Here is an 18784-nt window from a genome sequence, read left to right on the forward strand (position 1 = left end):
TAGTCATAGCAATAACCTGGTGCTGGAGTTGCAAGGGTAGAAAGCTTTCATTCACAGTGCACCAGGTAACTCCTGAAACAGAGTTCAGCAGCGTGAAAAGAGTATTCAATCCTTACCACTCAATGGGGGGGAATTAGCCAAACGTTCCCTTCTCCACAAAACATGTATGTGGTGTCTATTGTCCCTCTTACACTGTCAGAAAAGTTATGTACGAATCCATCTCCTACCCCTGTGCTACCTCCTTGACTTTCAGGTCACAAATTTGACTGTAGGCCATTCTCTGGAAACCTAAGGTCTCTGCCTACCCATTTCTGACCATCCAGGCTGCCTAGCAAGCAGTCTCACTTGCATGAGCTTGTTGTCCTTGGTTGCCGTTGTGCTAATTTTGTTATCCTCTTCAGTAATCAGGAAGGCTTTATGCAACCTTTGCTGGAGACGATTATTATTTTATATTATCAGTTTCCCCAGCTGCCTGCCTGCAGTCTGTATGTGGGCACTGAATTTCAAGTTGATGCTATGGTTTTCATTCAGACACCAGTAGTCCTTGCCAGCTAGGTCAAGTGCTGATTTACCTTACAGTTCAAATGCACTCCCTTATTTTTCATGTCTGCTTAAAATTGTGCAGTTTACCAAATTTAGTTTATTTTCCTTTGGCTGAGAACTTCCCTCTGAATGATCACTCAATTCCACTTCTCTGTTGATCTCCAGATCCAGGCCTGTCATTACCATGGACATCTCCATTTTCCTGCCTGCGTCCATCAATATCACAGCTCCTCAGTGCCATGACGGCTTGCAGCCGGTGAACTGCCTCAATGTCACAGCGTGCTTTCGCTTCAGTGGCAAGCGTGTTCCTGGAGAAATAGGTAAGGTACCTGCGCCAGCCCTGGGCAGGGGCACGATAGCAGGTTGACCTGGAGTCGAGGGCTCCCTTTGGAGTCAGTAACAGAGCTTTTATGTGAAATAAGTTGTTTCAAGGTGAGCTGGGATATCCAATTCCAGAAAGTTGGAGGCTCCCTGGGAACTTTCTTGGACATGTTTTTACCTTCCGATGAGGTTGACATGATACTGGGGCAGTTTCTTCCTCAGTGAAAGGAGGGAAATGTGTCCTTGGGCTTACTGCAAGGACAGAGAACACAGAAGCAATTGATGCTTTGTAAGTTCATATTCCCTGTTTACCTCTTGATAACACATTTCTGTATCCATGTCCTCTATCAATGTTATCAGAAAGCAGGTGTGATTTGCTCTGGATTAATAGTTTTTGAAAGTCTACAAGGAGCTCTTGAAACAGAGCCCTATAAATCTGAATTCCTACCAGACATGAGCAAATCCTTTTCTGTGCATCAGTTTACCTGTCTGTAAAATGATTATAAATAGCCCACTATTTTACTGATGGCAAGAATATCTTCCAGGTTAGTTAGTGTCTGTAAAACACATGGAGTTTCTCAGGTCAATGGAATTGTGTAAGGTGTGTAATTGTGCAAGCCTTTACGTCTTGGCTGCATTAAAATATTACTTATGTCTTTTACATCCCAATGTTTAAAGTCTTAGATGTTGCGTGAAGTGGTATGGGATAGATACAGCGTTTCTAAATATTGTAAGGTCTGGGTTTGTTTAGTTCAGCCACGATGTTTTACCTTCACCATGCTTTAGGAGTGGCAGAGGACTTGCAGTGTGCTGCTCAGGGAAGATATCTCAGCCTCACAGCGTGCTGCATCTCTGCAGCAGGTCTGGTGAGTAGTTGGGGGAAGCAGTGCCTCCTCCTGCTCTGTGCCCCAGCCTTTCTGAGCTGCTAATCGAGAAGGGTGAGAGTTGTATCTGTGCATCCCAGTATGCAGAGCCTGCTGCAGTATTTGGATTTTAAATGAGTCGGAGAAGAAAAAGACTTCTTGCTACTTCTTCTGCCATTCACATGGAGTGAGAACTACAAGCTGCTTGTTGAAGTTGCTCTCTGCAGCTTGTCACTTTGTCACCTGAACAGCTCAAAAAAGTGGAGTTACTAAATTTAAGATTCCTCTGGATTCTAACACATTGGTGCAACGGAGACTTCAGTTTCTATTTTTGCACTTTTTCCTTCCCTGTAAGTGATGACTCTCAGCAGACAAATACATGCTTTGATAAAGTATTTTTTGTACTGCCTGCTACTCTGTCAGTACTTATCTCCGAGTGCTCCAGGGGTGTTAATTCCTTTCTGAAAATCACTGAATAGTTTTTCTGAATATGTAGGTTTTCTTATGTTCCTGGGGATACTGTTTAAAATGTTTCCTTTGCTTTAATTTAATATCTCTGGACCTGTGGCTAAGAAGTGAGCTGCCTTTTTTTCCAATTTAAATATCTGTTCCCCTTGTTTGCAAAAGACCTATCTTCTTGCTTCATCATGTCTTGTAAGAGCCAGTTGAATTCCTCTGTGTTGTCATACAAACTGTATTCCTGATGATTTATTGTGGTGAAAGCACATGTGCATCTTCTTTGGCGAGTAACATCCACCTCATTACAAGGAATTTTTTTACTATTAAGTAGATGATTATAAAACTTCCAACCATTGTCTTTTTATACAATGCTTCTAGCAAAGTGATTTGTCTTGAAAACATTGCAGCCAGAACTATCTGACTGTCTAAAACCCCTTGGGGATATGATTTGGATAATATATCACAAATAAGCTTTCAGTTTGTAATCTAACAGTCAGGACATTTTAATTATGTTGCAGTTGAAGAGTATCAATTAACAAAGGGTGGAACAATTCCTGGAAATACTGCAACGGTTCCTCTCCTGTGTGGTTAAATGTGGGGAAAAAAAAGAATATCCCTTTAAGTACATCGTTGTCCAGTTTAGACTCTGAAAGGCATATGGAGGTGTTGAAATGCTATGTCAAAGTTTTGTGGCTAAAAGTGTTGGGATTGTCTCATCTTCCGATGTCTGGGGGCGGTCTGTTAAGTCAGACGACGAGAACACTGTGCTGACTGGGAACACCACTCCCCTAAGGCTTGTCAGTGTGGACGCTCAAGACTGCTGCTTACTGGTGAAAAGCTGGGCGTTGCTCTTGCTTTTGGGCAGCTGAAGTTGGTCACCTACTACGCAATGTTTAGAAAGTCAAGCTGAACATGCAGGCAGCATTCTTCTGTGGCAAATGTGTGTCTTCAATGCTTATTTGAACGTGTGGTTATTTTGTTAACTGGCTTGTGAAGGAAGGTTGTCTTCATCTAGCACTGCCTCACACTTGCATATAAACCTTTCCCACCCTCCTCCTTTTTTTTTTCCCCTTCTAGTGGTAGTTGCAATACTACTGATCATGTGACAGCTATCTGAGGATCTGTGTTTATTGGTACTGCTTGATACTGCCAATGACAGTATAATTCCCATCCATTTTGTGGATACTGTTTGCAGACTACGGTCTTCAGAAGTATGAACTTATTGCTGAAATGGTTTCATCTGAACAAAGAGCCATGCTCAAGTGAAGCATGTGCTCTGTACTGTGTGCCAGGCATTGTCTGACCCTTCACTCTGCCTCAGCGCTTGCTGGAGAGCTGAGTGTCTAGTCATACGCCCACTGACAGAGACAGCCTCTGGTACATCTTGGATGTGTGAGAAATACGGCATTTTAAGTTTTCACTCTTTCACCTCGGAATCTCACTCAGGCTGTTCCTCCCTCTCTTGAGGGGCCATTGCTTTGTCTCTGCTGGGGTCTCTGTATCTGCAGAAAAGGCAGGGATGAGAGAAAGGCCTTTCCTAGCCTGGATGAGCAGACTTCAGCCTGTTCAGACCATGCACTTCTGGGTGATCAGGACAAGAAAACAGAGGCTCCTGGCATCTCTGTGCATCAAGCGCTGCTTCTGCATTCATCCCCACAGGAGAATGGAAATAAACTTGTGCCCACAGTCTGGTTAATTTCCTCAACAATAACAGCAACAATAATAGTAATAATAGTGCCAGTGTAAGAATTAGGTGAATTTTAAGTGGCTATGAAATGAAGGGTTTTGGGCATTTGGCTAGAGTCAGGCAGACGCATTAGAAACTTCTTCGAAGTTTCTTTTGTACTGTTCAGTTCAGGTGTGCATTGCTTGTGTGTTGATCCATTTCTAGGGTAGCCTTCATGTCCCAAATACTGTTGCCTGAAAGACTGGTGTGAGATTTCGTGTGGGATAATGGGTTGCTTGACATTTTTGCTCTGTCTGGATACATTTCTAGGACTGAAGAAACATGCCTGATCCAAAACCTGACGAAAGTAGACACACCTCTTCTCATCTGTATCCTACTGTAGTTTGGTGCGGGAGTATTATTTCTGTCTGTCTCTCATTTTTCCAGTCTGCTTGGAAGTGCAGACTAAGACAGTGCTACCCTCTGAATGCCTCAGAAGCAGTGATGCTGTAGGGATGTGTTGTTCAGTGTATGCCCAGAGCAGTGAGGATGGCTCCCGACTTGGAAGCTAGGGACAACACTATGAGAAAGGATTTGAAACAAAGTTTGAAGTAAGGGGAAAAGGAAAGCTTTTTGGGAGAGGATGGGGGCAATGTCCTATGTATGTTGTAATTTGCTAAGGCAATTTTTTTTAATACTTCCGTTACTTAAGAATTTTCTCTGCAAGCAAAGTTCATGCATCATTTTCTCCTCGTAATTACTGGTAGAGAACGCAAAGAAACACATTCCTCTTCCAATGGCTTTTAACCCCTCCATTAGCACAGCCAGCTGCTATTCCCATTTTAGCTCACAGGCTACCACCGCCTGATTTCAGTCCCTCCTCACTCCTCTCTGCTTCAGGGCTGCCTTCAGCCCTGTGAGGGGACGACTCTTGCATCATGACTACATATGTGCCACTTAGGATGAAAATCCATTATAAAATGCCTTCTGCCATTTACTTGGTTTGTCTGTTACTGGCTGGAGTAACTTGCCCGGTCTGCTGGCTGGCAGTCCTCTTGCAGGTATGACCAAAAATTTCTCAGAAGGAGCTGTTATTGAAGCTTTTAGGCATTTAACTTTAGTTATGGGAAAGGAACAGTCATTAGAAAAAACCAAGCCCTTCATCTGAGCTCATCAAATCCATGCCAGAGTTTTATTTTGATCGTGTGAAGTTGGGTGGGCAGATCCACAGAAACATTTCTAACCAGACCTGCTTAAAGCTGTTGGACAAATATTTGAAGGCATTGCCTGCAAGAGTTAATTCGCTAGCAAAAACTTGCCTCCCGATCTCCTACTGGAGTGAGCAGGAGAAACTTACACCACCAGCAGTGCTAAGTTTGGCCAGTTATCTCCCCACCCTGTTTGCTTTTTGGAAGCAATGAAGCTGGGGAGGGGAAAAAAACCCACCTTACTCATGATATTTCAGTTTTTCCACTGATGTGACATCATTGGATATAACATAGAAACAAGTTGTCAAAATAAAGGGGAGGCAGGAGGGAGGATGGGAACTGTGCTGCTTGATTGAAAACATCCACTGCCATTTCAGAGAGACGGTAGCTGGGATCGCTTTGCTCAGAGGCCTGGTATGGGGCTCGCGTTGGGATGCGTCTCCGTGCCTGCAGTGAGGAATTGTTCAGTGTCAGTAATATGTCACGCTTCCTTCGGAGAGCCTCCGAGCCTCCGCAGGCGCCCCTGCAAGCTCTGCAGCCCTGCCTTCCTTTGGTGCTCCTCCTTTGAAGAGAGCTGTGTCTCCCCGTGGGGCTTTTTGCCTCTGCCTACGCAGGGCCTGGGTTTACTAACGGGTTTTTTTGTCTTTATTCTTGGGACGCCGGTGCAGATCTCAGCATGTGTGCATGCATGTGAGGTCTTGAAAGCGGAAGGGAGACAATTGGGGATGGGTGTCGGATATGCACACTTTAAAAAAGGAAAAAAACAGTTAAGAAAGAGATTGCTGGGATTTTTAACAGGCTAAACCCTGTGTTTCTGTTTAGGTGGTGCTTTTTAGTGGGACTGAACAAATACCACTTCAGTGAGAGTTTTTGGTGCTGAGCTTGTCAGAGTTTGAAACGCTTTCAAGGCATTATCCTTCTAAGCAAGTTATTCTGCCAAAAGCAAACAAAAAAACGTTCAGGTGCAGCCCTGTGATGGTAGTTAGGCTGATTCCTCAGCTGTGGCTTTTCTTACTACCTAGGGTATGTCTCTGGTTGCTTTGCGTGAATTTGTGAGTGAGCTTTTCATCAGAATGCAACACACTGCAAATGGAAGTGAGGTCAGTTTGAATTGTGTGAATTATGAATGTTCCCAGAGACTTTTGCACCAAGTTTTACAATACCATTAAATAAATTCTTCAAAGTAGTGAAATTTTGGTGGAGAAATGATTGGAGGCGATAGCATTGGCAGTAGTGTTAATTTAGAGAGATTAGGATTTTCATTGATTTAAAAAAAACCCACCACAAAACCGAATAAAACCACAACAAATCCCAGCAAAGACCCCTTGCTGAAATTTGGTATAGAAGACCTCAGTCCAGGAATGTGTTACATCTACATGGATTGTTTATAAAATTCTGGCGTAAAAAAAGTTTACATTTATGGGGAGCATATTATCTGGCATCAATCTGTTAGGACTTAAAACATAAATAAAAGCCAAAGCAATAATTTGGCAAGCACCCTACATATGTAACAAATCAGCACAGGAGCTGGTGCTCGCTGTTGTTTACAAAGATTATCAACTAATTAAGCCATTCATAGTGAGCCAATCTCATGGTATTCCCATTATTGCCTTGATAACAGCTGAAATCAATACAGGCTGTGGTCTGCGATGAGTCAAAGGACCTCACAAGCCAGTGTTTCCTTTGCCTGTAGAAAGCAGCAGAACAAGTGTTCATGCTTCTGTTGCAGTTTCATTGCTCTTGTTGTTCCATTTACCAAAAGGAAAGGTATAGTCAGCTTGGATTATTTAATCATTGGACAACTACTTCAGGTAATAAATAAGTTTTCTTTTTGGACACAGATACATATAGCCACAAACCAACCGATTGTGTTAAGCTACCTATCCTGTAGAACAGCAGGAAACAGGATTTACAGAGATACAGCTCATTAGTCTCTGGGTATGTCTTCTATAAGCTGCCAGGGATGTGTAACATCTAAGAGGGGGATACTGAGTGCAAGGCAGCGACCTATAGTTAAGTTCTAAATGCTAAGATGACTGCAAATCAACAAAAGTAATTGTCAGGAAGTGCCACATCCTGGTTGACATTTGTATGGTTTGTGCTGTTCTAGAAGGAAAGCAAAGCTTGAGGCTGCTGCTGTTGTTGTTTGTGTTGCGTTTTTGCTTTTTCTGTTAGCAACATAGTTTAAGCATCTTTTGTTTCTTTTTTTTAATTAAGTGTGCGTGTCTAGGTGTATTTTTACACATCACTTCCTACAGGAGAGGATGGGCTGGGGAATGTAGCGACACGAAACCTGGGAGTACGTTAGTAATTGGATTTGGTTTTGTGCAGCCACAGGAAACTTAGTGAGGGCCTGCAAGGGCTGACCTTTCTTCAAGCACACATGCCCCGGGGGCAACAGGATCCATTGATAGGTGGCTAGAAAATAACTATTGTTTACTGACATCCTTTGTTTTCTTCTTCTTCCTTTTTAAAACAGGTTTGAATTATAACTTGACTGCTGATGTGGCAAAGAAGGAAAAGAGCCAGCAACCCAGAGTTTACTTTGTGACTTCTGGAGAGACAGCGGGGCAGATAACAGAGAAGTTACAACTGTCATACATGCAGGAAAAGTGTGAGCATTACCTAGCATATGTCAAGGTCAGTTCATTCCTGCCCTTCTTTATGTTGGCCTTACTGCAATTCCACACTTTTTTTTTTTAAATATTCAACCAATTAAAGTGGTGCTGCTTGGCTTCAGATGTTCTTTGTTTTCCTGACAGGTGGATGAAGTTTTTTGGGTGGAAGCTCAGAAGTTCTTGCTTGGCATGATTTGTCAGTCTGAGCACCATCAGGCCCTCAAGACCTGGTGCCAGGAATATGTATTTTATTTACTTTTGATCAGGTGTATTTGTGGGGGATTTCTTTCATCTTTGGCTTGGTTTGTTGCTATACTTGTTATACTCAAAATAAGGAGGCAAAGTTTTGTTTTGGCAGGAGCAGCAGGTTTAGTGTTTAGTTTTGTGTCAGGTCTGGCTGCACCAGGGGCTGGTGATACAATCTGCATGGGAATGGCAGGATAACATGGGGTCTGTCCTGAAGCAATTGGGCTCTTGGGTTTCAAGAGCACCCTGGATTTCATCTGGGCTTGAAAATAGCAGTGGGATAACTTAATTTCACATGTCTCATGGTCCTAGGGATACAGAGAGCGCTTTCCAGACATGCTGGGACATAGAAGGGGTCTGTTCTTCCTGTGACTAACTCTTCGTCCAGGGTCTGCTAGGACTGTAGTTATCTTCACTTGGCAGCTGTTGTTGAAGAAATATCACCCAGGTGCCATTCTGTTTGCAAAGTAAGCGCAATAGTTTTCTTCTCAGCTGAGAAATTTATAGAATGGATTTTAAAATTATACAGGAAGGAGATTTATCTTTTAAACCAGATACATCTTACAAGCACTGATCTGTATCACTAGTCTAGTGGGACGTATGGTTGTGTGGTGAGTTGCATATCCTCCTTACTGAAGGGCATATTCCCATAGATGAGTGTGACTTAAATTCAATGGATATCACTTGGCACTGTCTTGTTTTGAGAATCCAGCAGGTCCAGACATCCCTAAATGTATAAACTTTTCCAGGAAGCTTCTTTGTACCTAAAAACTGTGAGAACAGGAGATAAAACTCATCCTTTGACTTTATCAACATCTTGTGCATGGCTGTTCAGAGAAAATAAAATAAATAAAGGGACCACCAAGGAAGAAATGCTATCCTGTTAAGTTGTGTGGGTCTCTGGGAAGAGACTAGATATCTTCCGTAGTTTTTTGTTTCTGGAACAACCTTTGCTTTCTCCTGTGGAAAAGCTCATTAAAGAAAATGTAGACCTATGAGATTACCATTGCTTAGAAAATATGGCTGTGAGTTTACTAATTCTGGTCTTTCTCAAATGAGCATATCTGGTTAGGCTTTAATGTATTGAGTTTGGATGAAAAGGAGCCATATGCCTTTCTATCTTAACCCAGTAATGATTTTTTTCACACTAGCGCTGTTGTAGTTTTTGGCTACTACACAGAATTCATTAAAGAGCTACATATGCCCAGAAAACTACTTAATTTATTGTAGCATTTCTAGCTGTTGGGAATGCAAAGGTAAGAACTATTTTTCTGGAAAATTCCTGGGAAATTTTATTTTTATAGGCAAGAGAAACATTTAAGCATGTTTAAAAATACCAACAACTTAAAGCAAAACAGCTGGTTAACAAACAAGGCTACTGGCTTTCTGTATGATATAAGCAGCTATTTTTCACAGTTGGAAGAATAGCAGGAAGTGTCGTTTGTTCGTGTAACGGAGGATGCAAAATAGTGGAGAAAGATAATCCCTGTGCTTTCATGGGAAAGGTGATATGATCCACGAGGCTACATGACACCAGAAACATCAAAGAGAGCCCTGCAGACTCTGGAGGAGTGGAAATGGGGTCATGATCTTTCACTGCTATCCTTAAGTAACAGCTAGTAAAACAAAAACAAAACCCCTGAAAAACAAAAAACTCCCCAAACTCCAACCGGAAATCTCCTTGATTGCATAGTTTTGTGATGGAATAAGTGATAGATAAAAGATGTGGGCTTAAAATATATGAACTATTTCACTTAGGCTTTCCTCTTTCCTTTTATTTACTGTATGCCAGATGAATTCTCCTCCGTGGCAAATCGAGTTGTTTGCAGTTGCATCCTTAATCTGTTCACTTTATTATTATTCATTTGAATTGCTGGTGACAAATAGGTTTATACGGTAATGTGAGTATGTCAGTTCTGGACTGCCTGTGATCAAGAATAGAGAAGCTGTCTGGACTTGTGTATGACCTCATGTGCTAGCTTGACAAACCCTACTAGGTAAACAAGGTGTCCAGTCCAAATGGCACACAGCAGAGCTCTGTAGGTTATGTTAGTTAAATGAAAGCCCGTGCCAGGCCTTGCTGGATGACTTTGTCTTACCAACGTGTAGTTCTAGCATGCTGGAGGCATAAAACAGAAGGACTGAGAAAAGTAGTGAAAAAACTAGACCTACGCAAGCTTGCTGCAATTTCTTTTGACGGATTTGATCTCAAGAGACCCCAGTGAAACAGAGCACTAAAAGAGTTGCAGTCTGCAAATAAACTGACAGGGATACTCATTAAATCGTTTTGCAATTGATAAGTGTCAATGTTTTGAGCGTGACTCCTTTCTTATTTGTGGTTCCCTCTCAGGGCAGGAGCTACTGTTCTTATTGCTGCTACTGAATTTGAGTATTAAAGTCTGTCTTACCTCAGTCACACAGTTATGAGGAAAGTGGATCTCAGAAGGTTTGTAGGATATGTGTAGCTCGGAGCTTGATCTTGTACAAGGCAGGCTACCAAATTACAGCTCAAGTTGCTAGAATTATGGTAGTTCATGAGAAAATGTGGTTTTTCTGGTTGAGAACAGAGAATGAAATGGAAATGCTTTGGGACCTCAGAATGCTTTGAGTTTGGTTTTGTAGTGGGCATGGGGAAGTAGAGGAGAGATGCAGTTTTCTAACTTTTTTTCTCTTTTTTTTTTTTTTTGTTCCTCTTCATTGGAACCTGTTTGATTTCTAGTTAAGAAACTTTAATTCTTTAGTATAAGTAGACAGTAATTCCAATATTCACAGCACCTCAGGTGTCATCTACAAAAGCTGCATTTGTTTTAATTTAAACAACCTTTGGAGGTTTGACTGATACATTCAGTAGAAAATGGACAGCTGGTGCAAGTGGCTATTAATTGAGAAGTTCAGGAGCTTCGCTGTTTTTTTTAATGTCAGTGTGTAGCTGATCCCCACGATCTCTCAGGACGAGCTTTGCTGCTGGACAGTTCCTCCTCTGGCCGTCTGGGAGTGATGGTGCTGCCACTACATACCTTCTCTCCTTCAGCGGTGATAAAACTACTAACAGCAGATAAATACATTACGTGGTAACTGTCTTTCAATTTTGCTGGAGGAAAATGAAGCAAAAATTTAAATCTAATTAGCTTTTTTTTTTTAAAGGGGTTTGGTTTTTGGTAGAAGAAATGGCAAACATAAACATGAGAAAATGGAACGTGGTGCCAAGAGAAGAAGCAGAGGTTGCAGAAGGGGGTAGAAGCAGAAAAGATGAAGAAAATAAATGGGTTTGGAGGCTTTAGAAGTGTCTCCTTAATCTTAGTATCTGGGCCTGCAGCTGAAATGTAGAGTTTTCTCTTGGGAACTGCGCTCGTTTGGTGCTCAGAAGACTTGAGCTGTGTGTTTAAGACGTGCTGTGATCAGGACATGGACTCTGAGGAAACATTGTTTCCCCTTTCCAGTAACTGTCCTGGTTATTTCAGGCTTATGTGGGCTCCCCTAATATTTAGGGTAGATTTACCTGTGGATAGGACAAGAGAATTCGACGCAGACAGCAAAGTACATTGTGCCCGCAAATCTATGCGGAGTCAAATCTCATCTTCCTTGATTTATCATGAAGGTGTAATGGTGATGATAGTGGTAGCCCCTTGTACGATTCCTGCATTTTTTAAAGAAGCACTGTCTGGTTTCTTACCCCACCACAGGCCAGCCAGCTGGGCTGCCTGTTCCTACCAGTCACTGCTGTCTGTGTGCAGAGTGAACGTTGTAATAGCTTCAAACACCATCAACAGTCCTGGCACATGATTAAAACAGACACAGCATTTATATTTTCAAGAGATCTTTATCTTGGTGACTGACATTGTTTTTAGCAGTCTCATGTTGCTCATCGTATTAAGTCTTAATGGATCCGGCCGTAGCTCATGGGGAGGATGGGGTGGAGAAACAACAGGAGCGTGATACCAAAGGCTTTTCATAATGGTGTGTAGGTGATGAGCTTGTGCTGTGTTTGTACAGGCAGGTTTGGAATAAAATGCCACCTTTTCAACAGAAATTGCACGGCTACCTTTTGTTCACTGCTGAATTCTGTAGCCAAAAATTTGCCTTTTTATAAGTATGTTTCTGGCCATTGTCTGCCATGCATCACTGTTACCTCAGATCTCTAAAGATACTCTGGGCTGCTGATCTCGCACAACTTCAGCTCTAGTGCTTGCCAATTTTAGTCACTGTCTGTGGTTGTGATTGTTTCTCCCTCTGTAACTGTTTGATCTCATCTGAGGGGGGATGCATGTATGAAAGTCTTTTTATTCTTAATTCATAGTAGTCTGGCTTTTTTCTAGAGTCTGGGTAGCAAAGCATTCAGTCTCACAGTCGTGTGATGTAGAGATGGTATCACCTTGATCATTTGCAAGATGTACTTTCTTCTGAAAGTTGTCTGCCTGTGAATTAACATCTCTATGTTAAGGTTTGGCTGGTGGTGTTACAGGATACAGACATGCAGCCAAAGACACTCAAGAGCTTATTTTGAAGGTTGGTTTTTTAAATGGGTTTGGTTTCTCTCATACTGTCAACATGGAGCCTTTTTGGGGGGGCGTTGAGCAGAGCTTGGTCGCTCACTTTTAGCGAGGCCTTTCCTGGGACACTGGCACTGTGAGCGATGGATCGTGTGTTGGACGTGGATGATAACAATCGCTTTGCGGAGGAAGAAGTGAAAACCAGGCCCTTGGCAAGTGAGTGCAGCTCCTCTCGGTAGTGACCCAACTGGTCCTGCACACCTCTCCCTGGGAGAAGAGAGAAGTCGGAGCAAGTCAGGGGATAACACTTGAAGCAGAAACTGTTTTCAGAGCAGCAACAGCTATGAAAACTTAGTCACGATTATCTAGGATTTCACAGGGTTTGGACCACTGGGCAGGCAAAGGGAGTGCTGACCTGTTCCAGCCTGCAGCAGGAAGTTTGTCATTGCTGGAAGACGAAAGCTGCTGTGTAGTTTTGCCAGGAATGATGACTGCAGTGAGATTCAGCGCTAAGACCAAGAGCAGAGTTGATATCTTTGGGTTTGTTCCTTTTTGTTGTTTTGTATAACTTTTTTTTGCCCTTTTGCTGAGCCAACTGGAGAAACTGTCAGGCCGAGCCAGATGCAGTCATAGCGTATGTTCAGCCTTAAAGGGCTGTGGGATAGGTGGGGTGATCATGGAGCACAGGGGTTTATTTACAGAAGCATGCTTTCTGGAACAATTCTGTTTTCCAAAACTGCGCAAAGTGTGCTCGTAATCTATTAGCACAGCCTGCCTCCCCTCCAGCAGAGCAAAATAAATATAATCTTAGCAAAATAAAGACAGTGTTTTCTGTTGCCTTACTCTGTAAAGTGATCAACCCTCTCCTTTCAGATACACTCTGGCCGGCACTGTGCAGAGCTGATGTCTCACCTTGAAAAATAAGCCAGGGAGAAGAGAAGCTGCATTTTTTTTTTTTCCTGAATGGCTCATATGGGCAAGGGAAGAGCAGTTGTTAGCTGCATAACTATGGGTTCCTTTTCACTGCCTCTTAAGTACAGGGATTTAGATGTACCAGAAAGAGTATTAGGAGTTGGTGGGAAGACTGACATCTTTGAGCTGAGCATTAATTGTATCAAGATTTAAATACTGCTAATGACCATGGAGTTGTCTTTGGCTTTTCCAAAGGTTTTTGCAAGGTTCACCAAGAGCAAGTAAGATTGTCTTTCAAGGGTGAGCTTATAGTCAAGTTTGAAACTGTCCTGCACAATGTGGCCAAAATGAAGCGGCCAAATATGCCTGGCACTAGCATCCTTTCAGAGGGTACCCATGCTGCAAGTAGTTAAGTGCTGTAAGATCTGCTAGGGCTGGTAGTGCAGCTACATGGGAGAGCAAATTGTAGCAGATATTGTGCTATTAGCTGTTTAGGGGCTTTTTACTGGGCAGTGTAACTAGTAGGGCTGTTTGGTAGCCCAAGGGTCTTGTGTCCTGAGGCCAGATGGAGATTTTCAGCTGTGAGCTGAAGGCAGAGGTTTGTCCAGATGCTCTCCTCTGCCCATCTTCCCAGGTTTTTAAAGAAATCACTTTTTTTTTTTTTCCCTCCTCACACTGGTAGATGATATAACTGGGTTGCAAAGGTCTCCTCCTTTCTGGTTTGAGAGTGTCTTTGAGTGTTTTCTGCTCTATACGAAGCTTGTCCATTATAAAAAGAATGAAACAAAAAAAACCCCATCCTATTTCAAGTTTTAGCAAGGTAACTAATTTTACTTTAGTTCACTATTGCTCTTCAACTTTTGTCAGCATGTATGAAAAAGACCAAGTATGTTGTTTATGGCCCAGGCAGAAACTTGGTTGCTCTGGTCAAGCTGCTGTCAGACAAAGTGCCTGGTTAATCACATTCATGAATCCAAGTAGAGAGATTTTATGCTCCCCAAATGAAATAAATATAATCTTGAATGAGGCTCAGTCAGTAGACTTACAGCACAGTGGCTGCTGAAATTCTGCTTTGCCTGTCTTGTATTTCTTTTTACCTGCCTTTTTTAAACAGGGAACACTACAGTGTTCCCTGCTAAACTCTAAAGGGATCCAAATCTTTAATCTTGAGCCCTTTGATAAACTTGTCCCTTTGATATATTCTGTAATGGGAAAGAAATATGATTTATTTTTCAAGTAGAGTCTCTCAAAAATACATATTTCTTAAGTTTAAACAGAGTTGAGAATTACTTTTATTGTATGTAAAGTCTTAAGGAAGTGTGACGTTTCACTGCTGCTCTTAGACATTCAGTAGCAGGTATATGCCTGGCTTTACTGTCTGCCCATTGATGTGTTTTTGTCTGATACTGTAGTTCCTCAAAAAGAGATTTCATTTGCAGATTAAACCTTTTACAGACTCAGGAGGGGCAGATTTAGGCCTGGATGGAGCATGGCTCTTTTAGGGAGGAGGATACCAGAGCTCACAGTTTGGAGAGGCCGTCCATTGGGCTTTTGTCTGAGAGGAGTCATTGCATTTCCCAGTGATGGCGCTTTCAGGAAGTGAATGGCCAAACAGAGATAAAAGAGGTGCTGCACTTTGTGCTAGGAAAAGTGATTTCAAAAGGCAGGTAATGATGGATAGGAATATTTTTGCTTTCTCTGGCATTCCTGGTTTACCAAAGAGCTTGTTTTCTCAGGTGGAAAGAAGCAGCAAAGAAGGCAACACTACCATTTTAGAAACTTTCTAAGCTTGTGTTTTGTACAGAGTGATATAAACTAAACACATGATGGCAAATTGTGCTGTAAAAGTTTATTAGTACTTCTTTGGGACAAATTTACGCTTAGGGGGAATACACTTAATGCTAGAGTATTGCTGCAGAAAATTACAATAGGGAACGGCCTGTTTGTCTTAGTGGTTTTCCTGTTTATAACACATGGAGGAATATCAGCCTGTGCGGTAATCGGACACACACATGTACACGGTCGGCTTATCCTGTCCAAACTGGGGAGTGCCTAAAATTATCACCCTTTCATTTTGCTACCCTTAGGAAGGAATGAGCAGGGCACTTCATCAGGAAACGGAGGCAACTTCCAACAGAAAACTCCTCTCCAGGCTGAAAAGAAAGCAATTAATTTTGCTGGCTGTGGCTTCTGGGTATGTTCCAAACTTATAACCTCCTCATAGTCAGAACAGACTTGAGTCTCCTGGGAGATTCTTACAGATGCTGTGTTTGGTTTAGGTGGCAACGCGTAATGCTAATCCAGTGCCCTAATTCATACCAAAAGTGCCTGACAATGTGTTTGAAGAAATGTGGGAGTAATAGGTTGCAGGTGTAGCGCTTTTTTTTGCCGAAAATGCCTTTTCTCCCTTTCTCCCCCACTACGTAACTTCATTTGTGGAACTGAATTAGTCTTGGACTCCTGAGGTCCAGAAACAATTGAGGAAAGGCACATAGCCTGTGCCGTTACCCTCGCCCCCTTGCCCCCACGCGCCCACTGTCATTTCCATATACAGCGGGGTAGCTACAGATGATATGGTTGCGCTGGTGATCAAAAGTTACATCCATGGTCATAGGCTTCCAGTTTGTTGCATAGTTTTAATTATCGATTCCCCTTGTAGAGCTCCGTGACCTCTCCTGGAGTCCCAGTTATTTTAGGGAATGTTAAGGATTCTGTACCTGGAACCTGCATGTTGTCCTACGCTAGCTGTGCTCCTCCAGAGATTTGAAATAGGTAGCTATCCGGGAGCTCAAATTGTTTTCCGCTTGCCCACAATGTCTTTGACCTGATGGCATATGCTTAAGCTTGTTTCCTCACTTTATATACAAGATGTTCTTATGGATTGGATGCATTAGGCAAGTTAGCTTGCGCTTCTCCACTTTGGTGTGTCATGATTTTTACAATGGCCTTTTCTCCCATCAAATGTTTGTGGCCACTATGCTTGCTTTCAGTGGTCACTTTTGCTTTGAAAAAAGGATCATCTTTGGAAATAAGCGTACTTTTGAAAGCTATCCTCAAAGCAGTGAAGTAGTCAAATTTTAGGAATATGTGCAATCTAGTTTTTAGGGTTTGTTTCTTCCATTGGTGTCCTCTGGCTGGCTCACAGTATAATGTGCTATTTGTTTTCATCTAGTGTTAAAATTTGTATTGCTGCATGTGAATTACACAGCTTTAAAAGAACAGTTTTCAGAAGGGGATACTGTAAAGGCTGCATAGAACATAATTAACTGATTGATTCTTAAGCAAAAATTCAGTGTTAGTGCACCAGAGAGGTTTTTCTGATCAAATTCCACCAAGAGCATACCATAGCAACTAGAGTGTTTCACTGAAAATTTCACCAGAGGATCTTCTAGTCTGCCTTTATTGTCAAGTTATTGACCACTCTTTCTGCCTAAGTTGCACCTATTGGTGTTCATGATTTCCCACATCTAACATGAGCAGTTTCTTGTAAATAAAGTTGTCCTTGAAATTATTTTGAACATTTATCTTCTCCGCGAAAAACTGAAAAATACTTAATGGCTTTTGCATGCTTTTTATGCAAGTTGGTTTGTTTTGTTGCCATCTTGCTGTTCTAGCTATTTTTAATCTCTATTTATGCATAGGTTTTAAGGCACTGAATATGTTTTACTTTGTGATATGTGAATATGCCTAATACCTTAAGGCTAGGACTAGGTGATAGCCTGACTGTAATAACAAATAATAATGAAAAGGAAGAGAATCCTGCAATAGTTTATATTGCTTTTTGTTGTCCTGGGAGAAGACCTAGGTCTGGTGTTAAATTCTAGACTGAAATGTAAAGAGTTAGCTGTAAATCTAGGGGAATCTATTGTGAGAGTAAAGTAAATTTACTACTTCCTTCTTTTGGCACACACACTGTGTCACTTAAGACTTCCTTAGATGACAAAATAAGTTAAAAATACAACTGGTTAAACTTGTCATGACTTAGTAATTTTCATCCTATTAGCAGACACACAGCTTCTCATTTGGCAAGACTGACTATAAGGGAACTGACATTAATGTAACTTTGGTGAGAAGAAAAGAGTGTAAAAATAGAAAACAACTAACAACAAATGTAAGTTAAAACAGGGTATGTCTTATATAAACTCATACCTTCTTTCACATATTTTTGACCTGCCAGGATATAGAAAGCACCAAGTGAAACATACCATTAGTCATGAAAAAGTGGTTTTGGTGAAGTCCAAGTGTATAGCGATAACGGTATGATGGAAAGGCTTTTAAAATCCCTTCCTTGTGAGAGACTAAGCTCTATCACTCTGCATGCAAATTTGGCTTGTGTGCTCTTGGTCTGGGAGCTCGAAAGGATGTGAAAATTGAAAAGCCAGAAACTTTGTTGTGCTCCAAGGAATTAAAAAAAAAAAAGTGTTGAAATATATGTAGAGTTTTTACCCTCTTGCATCTCCCCCTTTCACTGAGGACGGGCAGTGGATCATGGATGCTTTGAGAACTGACTGGATAGCTGAGTTTGTCTCTAAGATACCTTGAATGTTTTGAGGAAGTGTTGAGGTTTTCAGTCCTTAAATAATAATAAAAAATGTGGCAAGTGTTTCTGCAAGTGCAGAAGCAGCAACAGTGTTGGAGCGGCACAACCTGTAAACTTTGATTTTTTTTTTTTTGCTCTTCAAGCTCTGCTCTGTCTTTCAGGTACAAAGTCTTTGAGACCAGAGTAAAAAATTGTAAAGCAGAACTTTTTTTGTTACTGTTTTCTCATAAGAATTTTCTTTATTCAGAGAAAACAGGTGGTTTCATGCAACTGTAATAGCTATAAACTACTCCCTTTAAATCATTGAGCAGATCACTGAGTGGTTCTGAATCACTCTTGGTTATGAGTCACCGGGGGAAACCATTGCTTCATGCCCTGGTAAGTACAAAAGCCTGACAAATTCACATAGTAAAAAATCCAGTTTTGTATGAAAAATATTACCCCGTGAAAGTGAGTGAGTCTGGTTCTCATTTGTGGTGCATGACCCTCCCACCCCAGAAGCAGCTTGCCCAGGAAAGGCTGCTGATTTGCCCCCATTCAGTGAGCTCTGCAGTTCATGGTAAAGAGGAGGCTTGAGCCCTCCAGCTGTAATTGGCAACCCATGAGCTCCCTGTGACTTGGAGATGTCAGTGGGGGCCCTGGCACACACGAGCATTCAACCCATCCACTGCTCGACTGCAGTAAGGGAGCTGGAGGAGGTGGTTTCCATTTTTCTTGTGTTACCCATGTGATCACTTCCATGAAAGCTGCCCCTGTCCACTCTCGAATTGCAGCAGCAAAATTCATGATCTGGCTTTGAGAGGCTGAGCCCTGGAGCGCAGCCAGGTTCGGCAGCCCAGTCCGCAGTCTGTGCTAAGACAACACAAGCACTGCAACCCTGGCAATAGAAATCAATGGCATAAACTATCCCAGGCTTCA

At 42.0% G+C, this 18784-nt stretch overlaps 1 protein-coding gene across 1 annotated transcript in view; it reads left to right on the plus strand.

Moving 5' to 3' along the window:
- The window catches only part of ITGA9 (integrin subunit alpha 9), a 233274-nt gene that overhangs the window by 47704 nt on the left and 166786 nt on the right, over positions 1 to 18784 (plus strand). The window contains exons 14-15 of the mRNA XM_076330800.1: positions 709 to 863; positions 7540 to 7700. Coding sequence (XP_076186915.1) covers positions 709 to 863; positions 7540 to 7700 — 316 coding nt within the window. The remainder of the gene's footprint in view (positions 1 to 708; positions 864 to 7539; positions 7701 to 18784) is intronic.

The sequence above is a fragment of the Aptenodytes patagonicus genome, chromosome 2, assembly GCF_965638725.1.
Source record: "Aptenodytes patagonicus chromosome 2, bAptPat1.pri.cur, whole genome shotgun sequence".
Classification (NCBI taxonomy): domain Eukaryota; kingdom Metazoa; phylum Chordata; class Aves; order Sphenisciformes; family Spheniscidae; genus Aptenodytes; species Aptenodytes patagonicus.